At 39.0% G+C, this 8,369-nt stretch overlaps 1 protein-coding gene across 2 annotated transcripts in view; it reads right to left on the bottom strand.

Moving 5' to 3' along the window:
• The window catches only part of c1qtnf12 (C1q and TNF related 12), a 53,233-nt gene that overhangs the window by 6,215 nt on the left and 38,649 nt on the right, over nucleotides 1-8,369 (bottom strand). For both annotated transcript variants that reach the window (XM_069183875.1, XM_069183874.1), the window contains 3 exons: nucleotides 5,954-6,135; nucleotides 2,683-2,791; nucleotides 48-141 (listed from right to left, as the gene is read on the bottom strand). In XM_069183875.1, the coding sequence (XP_069039976.1) occupies nucleotides 48-141; nucleotides 2,683-2,791; nucleotides 5,954-6,135 (385 nt within the window). The remainder of the gene's footprint in view (nucleotides 1-47; nucleotides 142-2,682; nucleotides 2,792-5,953; nucleotides 6,136-8,369) is intronic.

Below are 8,369 nucleotides of genomic sequence, written 5' to 3'. Positions count from 1 at the left end.
ACGGCCGGTTCTACCGAGAATCGGATCAAAGGACAAAAGGTGCTCACGTGTATCTGTGGCAAAGCGACTCGATGCAAATCAGAACCCGCACGTTGTCTCTGGCTTTCAGCTGGGTCTTGCTTCTTTTCACTTCGCTGTGATCTGGATCAGGACACAAGAGCGAGAGGAACTGCGGATTAAGGACAGAATTATGCAGCTCACAGAAGATAACTATGGTTTTTACTTTGTTCACTCATAGGCTGCTTCTGGGTCAGCTCCCTTAAGATTGTGGCACAGAACAGCAGTCATGTGCAGGGACAGCTGTTGAAATCTATAATTCGCAATAATGGTGTCGGCTCCCGGTTAGCATGCGTGTGTGCTCAAGGACTCCTCCCACCACAATCGAATTGATAAAACTAAAAAAGGGAAATCAAAAGAGAACTTATCATCAGTGCAATGAAAAGTACAAGGGTATTTACTACTATGCCAACAAATGCCTTGGTCTTAATTCGTTACTCAGACAATGTAGAGAAAAGTAGCCGTTACTGCAGGATGGAAGAAATAACAAATTGTTCCCTTGGAAGGAAAATCTTTATTTAATTAAAAGAAGGCAAAATCTGTGAAAGATGGCATTGAATTGACAGTGTGGCTCAAAAAAAAAACCTGAAAATAACCTGAAATAAGAACAGACACAACTGAGAGGTTTTGCGAGACCAGTTTTGTGATTTACTGTGTTTAAATTCTTTTCCTGAAGACTAACACGTAGCCTAAGTCTTCTCCTATGAGCCAGACCGTTCCCATAGCTGCTGTCGGCACGGCAGATTAGCAGAATTTTACATGCTGCGTCCCCAGAGTTCGTTTCTGCTGGCTTTGTGTCCCTCTCAGAATTCTGGAACATTGACGGAGCCAGAGAATGTAAAGAAGTATCAGTTTCTACAGATGCTGTAGGATTTCATTACTGACAAAACAGTGTGTGAATTCAGTCATGGTCAGATTGTCTAAGATGATGAGAACTGGATACCTATTCATATTACAAAGGTAGAAAAACACGTGTTTTAAATTGTGTGTGGATTTTGAAGTTTCCCAAGCAGTGGCAGAATGCAAGTAACCCTTTCACCATGCATTAATTATGCATATCTCTATATGCAACGTCCCTTTTTATGTTGAAATAATGAACATGTGCCATTTTCTTCTTACTGCCACAAGCTCCACCTTTCATCAAGCTGTACTCTAATTGTATTGCAGTCATAGTTCAGTTTTGCAGTAGAACATTAGTCATTCTGCAATAATACAGAACAGTATGATATGATTCCTTATTAAAACTGTGCTTGATCTATGATAAGACTTTGGTTGCAGCCAGATGCAGATGCACCAAATGGCCTCATTTGTAAATCTTCCAGCATAACGATCACTTGGAGGTCATTGATTAACTGGTAATCTTAAACATTGTGCTACAGTTCTAATAATATTAATTTCCTTAATCATTGTTATAATATATTATTAAGCTTGTAAAGACGGGACTTTAACCCCTTATTTTAGGTAAATTTGACTTCACTTCACACAGAAACGTTGAAAAAATATTTAATCTTTTAATACTCAAACTTTGTAGCAAGGTAACGTAAGGACGTGGACAATTGAACACGTGAGTCATTTGCTTCTCGGCAAGAACAGCCTCCTCTAGGGAAGAGCTGTGAGTAATTTTTATTTTACAGCTTGGCATCGAGGTTTAAGTCGAGAACGAGCCTATACAATAATACCACAGGCATTTTTCTGTTGCGCATTTCAGTAATGAGTCACAATAAGAAATCTACAGAGGAATGCTGCAGTGAAGACCATGTCCTTGAATTAAAAACAGTGAAAACTAAGACTTGCAAGGACATTGTGAGGCGTAAAAGTGTGTAGATTATAGTCACTGCAGGCCAGCTAGAGAGCGCTCCTCATGTGAATTTGTCTACAGGTTCCTGCAAATCAATCCAGTACCTGTAATAAAAAAATCCTAATTATTTTTGTTATACTTTTATATTTGTTTTTCTACCCATGATTCTACCTAGTGCATGCAGTGATTTAAACAGTGCATGACTTTTGATGCTAATGTTACATTTTGAATCTTGAAAGGCTGACTATTCTTTTAAAAATTTTTCTAAAGCCTTGAATATTTTGATATGTAGTGCATGGTAATAGTCCCCCTCCTAGGCCCCCATTGTTTCCATCTAAAACATTTGAATAAATATTTGGAGATGCTTTGGTAAATTGAAATCACATTCTGTAAAATCAAACATTAACCAATAGTTTTAATTTGTTGAACTCTTCCATGGAAAGAATTCTAATCATTGTAATTCCTATCAACCAGCAAATATTTTCTACCTTTTTTCTTTGTTCATATTTCTGAAAATGAAATGCTGTCCTTTACACATTGTGAAGAGCATATTAGTGTGTGGTTTGGTCTAGCGCCCACCTCCCTGAACAGATGAAAATGGAAATGCCTTATTGAAGTCCTACGATCTGAACAAAAGATGGCTGAAAACTTCAACAGCTGTAACAGCACATGTATGGGTTTAGAACATTCCTCAACCTACATTTCTGTAGAACCCATGTGGAATCTCATGAAATTACTCAATTTTTGGACTTTTAATTTTGTTCATCAGTTAAAAGCCATTACACTCAAAACAGCAGAACAGTGTGACTGGAGCGGTAGTTACTTACCAATGTGGACATTGGCAGAAAACTGATAGATTCCAGTGACTGGCGCTGTGAATCTCCCAGTGGTCAGGTCCATCCCAGTCCCCCGCAGAAAGGCTCCCTTTGCAGGTGGCTACCGTGACAACCAGAGTTTGTCAGTGTGAGTCATCAAGGAAGCTCTGCAGCATGTGAGATTCTTATAAAGAGCTAAGGAGCATGACAATCGCATGCTTAAATGTGCAAAGCACACATGATTTTTTTTTTACGAGAGCCCTTTGCGAACAAATTCTGTCATTCACAACAAAATGGAGAACCCAAAAAGAAACGTTCAATGTTGGTTACATAGTTGCCACATGGACAGGCCATTCTAGAGCACTGTGAAGCTAGAAGCAAGAATAAAGATCCGTGCAGGGAACAGTGTTATATACTGTACATATTATAAATATTGTACACAAGCCTTTATAAAACTTTACTGTCTAAACACTTACAGGAATCAAGAGCCAGGTAGCAGCACTAACCTGATAGAACTATTAAACATTGACATACATACAGACATTAATGTTTTCTGTAATGCCTTACAATCTGTGTAATATGATTTTTCGAAACACATACATATAGAACGTCCTCAGTGACTCAATTAAAAAAGGGCCTTCTGCAGAACAGTTGTATTTTTTAGTAAAAGGTACTGAAGAAATTTCCACATCCAGTGGTCTGATCTGTCCACTTTTGGGTTATCTCATTCAGTTTCGTCACCTCTTTAACACCTTAAAGTTCGGTTCTGATATTGTTATATTAAAAATTTTGTTCCTTTTCCTTAAAGAAAACTTTCCATTTACTAGAGAGCCAAGCCCATCTTTGCTCTCTATCCTGTTCAGTTCTTGGCATTTTGCACTTGAGCTGAGCCATTAGGCCAATGTGAGAATGGGTAGCTGTGAAAAAGTCTGTATTACAGATAAAACTTTCTTTCTTAAAGATTATCAAATGTCTCACAGATTCGTTTTTACCTTTAGGAACCATGTTTCCTATGTAGCATACATGTTTTATTTCCCCTTGTTTTAACAGCTTAAAAAGAATAATGCTTGTTCTGAAAATGGTGTTGTCTGTTTTACAGCACACATTCCACCTGTTGCAACTGCTGTTATGTCTTTGAAAACCACCCATGCTGCTTAAAATGCAGATATTCCCTGAAATGAACATTGTGTGGAGCCACAACTAACTTGCGTTGTCCTAGTTTTGACATTGAATATAATATGCTGAGATGCATTAAAAACATTGTCATTTAATAAATCCCATAGATAGGAATAATCCATAATTCATCGGTAACCTGAAACACCAGCGTTGTTTTACTGTAAAGTCCATACGTTTTTACCAAAACATGAAACGAGAAAGATGTTAGTCATTTAGTTGAGTGATTCTTCACCTTGACCGAAGTCTACACCCCTCTGATTCTCAATATATGTTCTTGCGCATCTTATCACTCGTTGAAGTCATTTGTGTTTTGCCTTCTGAAGAAATCTGGAATGTCTTGCACCCCCAGAAAGGGTATCTCGCACCCACAGACAGTGCGAGCACCTTAAATAAAGAACGACCGATTTGGAGAGAAAGGATTGAAAGTGTTGTTTACAGGAGTCAAATGTAGAAAACATCCCCTTGCAGTCCAACCTAGGACTGTTTTTTTTTTCCTCAAAAAGGCACCAGTAAATTCGTGTGGATGAATCTACTTTCTTTGTTTTCCCCCTGGGCTTGTGGGAGAAAATAAACAACGAGAGGGTGGGATGTGGGTAACCCTACAGCACCCCCAGAAAAAACCACTAGCAATTATAGTCATTTGAGAAGCGCACGCCTGATACTGCAGGGATGTCTGCACAGACAGCCTAATTACCAGGAGGGTGTGAATGAATGTCTGAACACACATTACATGAAAGCTGTTAAGACCCTGCCTGACAGCCTGCTGCTAGATCTTAATGCAACATAATGTTTAATTCTCTTGCACAGATTTAAGCTTGTTTGCTTCAGGGTGTTTAAAAACCAGGTTTGGGAAGGATTTTAGTTGGAACAACTCAAGCGAAAGAAATTCTTGCCCTGCGGGCAACTAAGACAGCTAGTTGGGAGAACAACCTTTTGATTTTCTTCTGATTCTCTTGCTAGAAAAGACAGATACAATGAAAAATTAAACAGACTTTCACTACGCCAATCCATAAGGTCATTTATGATTTAAATAGTGATTGCGTACATACTGTAGATTTACTGTTTGAGTAGTGACAACAGCAAAAGATTCAAAGTAGAACATGCCCAGCGTGGTTAATGAATAATGCTTGCTTTCTGCTGGCAAAATTGAATTGAATGAGTGAGGGAGAACTGTCTGTGAGAGATGATTCCTGCAGACTGAGGTGTCTGCTTCACAAGAAGTGTGTGGAAATGTGATGGTGTGTGCAGTAATCCCTCAACACAAAAACATCTTTCGTGTAGATGGTGGACAACCTTACTGCTCAACAACACCTGACCAGTCCTCACTGCATCTACTCTGGAGGAGAGGTGGAACATTTCTCTTTTTCTCTGCAGTCTGTCCAGAGGCTGATATAATATGCGTCAATGCAGTCAGGATTGTGCAATTGGCAGAAGAGCTCACAGTCAACACAAACTCCACAACGTTTTTCATGTTGGCAGTTTGTCATGTCTTTCATGCTGAGAATTAATTGCTCCCCACCCTTCGTCAGGGAAGACACACCAATTTCTCAATAGTATCCCTTTACAAACGTCTCAAACAGAAATGACAGCAGAATGGAATAGTGGACAGGGCTGTGGATGCTTATCCAGAAGGTTTTGGGCTCAAATCCTACTTGGGCTCTATTGTACACTTTAGCAAAGATATACGTTGCTTTGGATAGAAGTATGTGGAGAGGAGCAAATCAACAGAAAATTGATTCATTTTGAGTCCTGTCCCTCTGACAAACACAACCATGGAACTTCCTTATGCCTTTTTAGTGGGTAAATTGATGACTGGAGCTGCAAATAATATGAATTATGTACTTATAAGCAAGTTTAATGAATCCAATTGCTTATTTGTTCCTGCTTACCTTGACTTTCATCCCTACTATAATTAGAGTTCACGATTCATTTATAAGCCACCCAACAATGTATCTCCACAAGATTCAAGCATTTCCTGCAATGTGATTCTTGTTCTTGTGAGCCCGTAGATTTGGTAAAGAATTAATGATACATTATATTTTCAAGGCACTGTTAAAGAGCGGAGTGTGTCTTAGGGCTTGTTCCTGTCCTCCAGTTCCACACTTACCGTCTGAAAATTCTGCAGCTCTGCCAGTGTTCTTTTGTCTACAGTCACCGGTCCTTTCAGTTTACAGTGAAACGCCTCCTCTATCCTCCTGTAGGCAGCCAGGCTTTCCAGTGAAATAATAGCAGGAGGCAGAGTGCTGGGACTGGACTGGCTGTCTGTGGTGGCTCGTCTCTCAGTGGCTTCTGATGGAAAAACCAGACAGATGCATTACCCCATGGTGTGTACTAGAAACATCAACCAAGATGGAATCGATGGCTCTATTCTGGTTCAAATGCTGCACCATACTTACTGGCCTCCTGATGGAAACAGATCTTAATTCTGTTATCTCAGTACCTACTGTAGTCTAAGAACAATACACTTTGTCTGCGGTTTAAAAATGGTCTTAGTAATTCACGCCTCTAAATAGTGCTTCCATATATTTAACCAGGTTTGACCATTCTGAAATTTCCAAATGTGAGGTAAGTGCAATGTTAGACATGTGACGTGAATGCTGCTTTTGTTAGGGCAGACATTTGTACTGTATGTTTGTACAGTATGTGATGCACATTAAGATAGAAACTGTAGGAATGCTCACACATTAAGCCCCTTAGTTTAACTGACTTTGGATTTAATGCAGCAATCTGCTAAAGAGGAAAATCAGAAACTCTGGATTCTACCTGCAATAATGAGGAAATGCACAAATAATGAAACAAAGTAAAAAAAAAAATACTACATAGGTCTAGAATTCAGGAATATCAGTGGTGCTCTATAGGGAAAGGTCAATTGCTTATGAAGGGTGTTTTTGTTCTTCATACATTTTAGCAACAATTATACAGAATATTTACAAAATGAAATTAAAGAAACTTGAATATTAATGAGAAGAAAGGCACAGGAACAAACTTCATTGTGTTGACTGTAATTCTTAAATAAGACAGAACATACAGAAAGTGTGTACAGTATACAGTACATTTCAGTGTTTGGAAGCTAAAAAAACACTTTGTGATGCAACAGACATTTTTCAATAATGGACACTTCTTCCCCTGTATTAGTCAATTAAACCAAGGATTTACTACATGTTTAATTATCTTAACATATCCACTCGGACCTGGTTTTCTAAATGTGACTGTTCGGTAGATGATGATTCTATCTTATCTTGTATGCATGAAAGCTCAGTGACAAATGTGCTATTAGTACAGTGCATACAGGTGAAACAGGTAACCTGCATGTGGCTCTGATGTTGAAATCATATTTTGCATAGGAAGAAGTTAAAGTAATGACACTGGGGCAAAAGTAGGCCAGGCTACACATATGTTTCCTAAAGGCATGTTTGAAAGAAGCTGGAAGGCCACAGAGTGTTTGGTAAAGGGCCTTTCTAAATGTTTTAGCTGTAGGGATTTATTTTCTGGTAATCACAATGTTTTTTATGATGTACTGGTTTCATAGGCTGCATTTCACGTCTTCAAAAAGTCTTCAAAAACCCAACTTCAAAATGATCATCAATACTAGTAAATGAGATAAATGTAATCCAGCAATGATCGTATCTGAATACCCAGATCGAAATGACCAGATTAAAGTAACATAGATCCCAAAATGTAGGATTATAGATTCTGCACCACTTTGTATCCTTATCCCTTCTTTAAAAGTGCATATCCACATTTCAAATGTCAAAATATTGTTCTATAATGTAATGCAAAGGTAGTAATGATTTAGTATTATCCAGAAATAGCTAAAGAACTGTATTTGGAAGGGTGGCTTGCTCAACTCTGGCCTGCCACCAAACTTTTCCCCTGCCTTTATCCTGAATTGTGGGTAGTCCCTAATACTGAACTTAATCTAACCTAATGCTGTAATGTAATCCTGCACACAGTCTTTCAAGATGTCTGCTCAATTCTCTGCTTTTTCATAAGGGAGGGCAAGCTTAAGTACTGTAAGCAATCTACAGTAGCTGCTGTTTTGAGCAGCTGCTACTAGATTGCCCTTGGATCTTCATGCTGTTCCCCAAAGCCCTGGCTACTACAGGTACTTTCATCCACTGGCAAGAGCTGAAAGACTGGAGGCCCATTGACATCAGCTCAATGAGCATAGCTCCTCCATGATCAGGGTCCACACAGTCTGTTCAAGCAAGCAAAAGGGATTGGGGACCAGTATTTCTTAGATGAGATTCAGTATTTGGGACTACCCCCAACTCAGGATAGAAGTAGGAGAAGATTTCTGTGGAAGCCCAAAGTATAGCAACTCATCCTTCCAAATACAGTTCTGAAGATACATGTACTTCTGGATAACACTGCATCATTACTACCTTTGCATAACTGGCTGTATGAACTTTGTCTGTACCTACTCACTGCACCAGTTCTTAAATCTTGAATCCAGGGGGCCGACGTGTCTACAAGTTTTCCAGGTCTCCTTAAAGCACCAGTATCTGAAGAACTGGAAGAGA

Source organism: Lepisosteus oculatus, chromosome 25 (assembly GCF_040954835.1).
Source record: "Lepisosteus oculatus isolate fLepOcu1 chromosome 25, fLepOcu1.hap2, whole genome shotgun sequence".
Classification (NCBI taxonomy): domain Eukaryota; kingdom Metazoa; phylum Chordata; class Actinopteri; order Semionotiformes; family Lepisosteidae; genus Lepisosteus; species Lepisosteus oculatus.
This window is presented reverse-complemented; position numbering and strand designations above follow the sequence as displayed.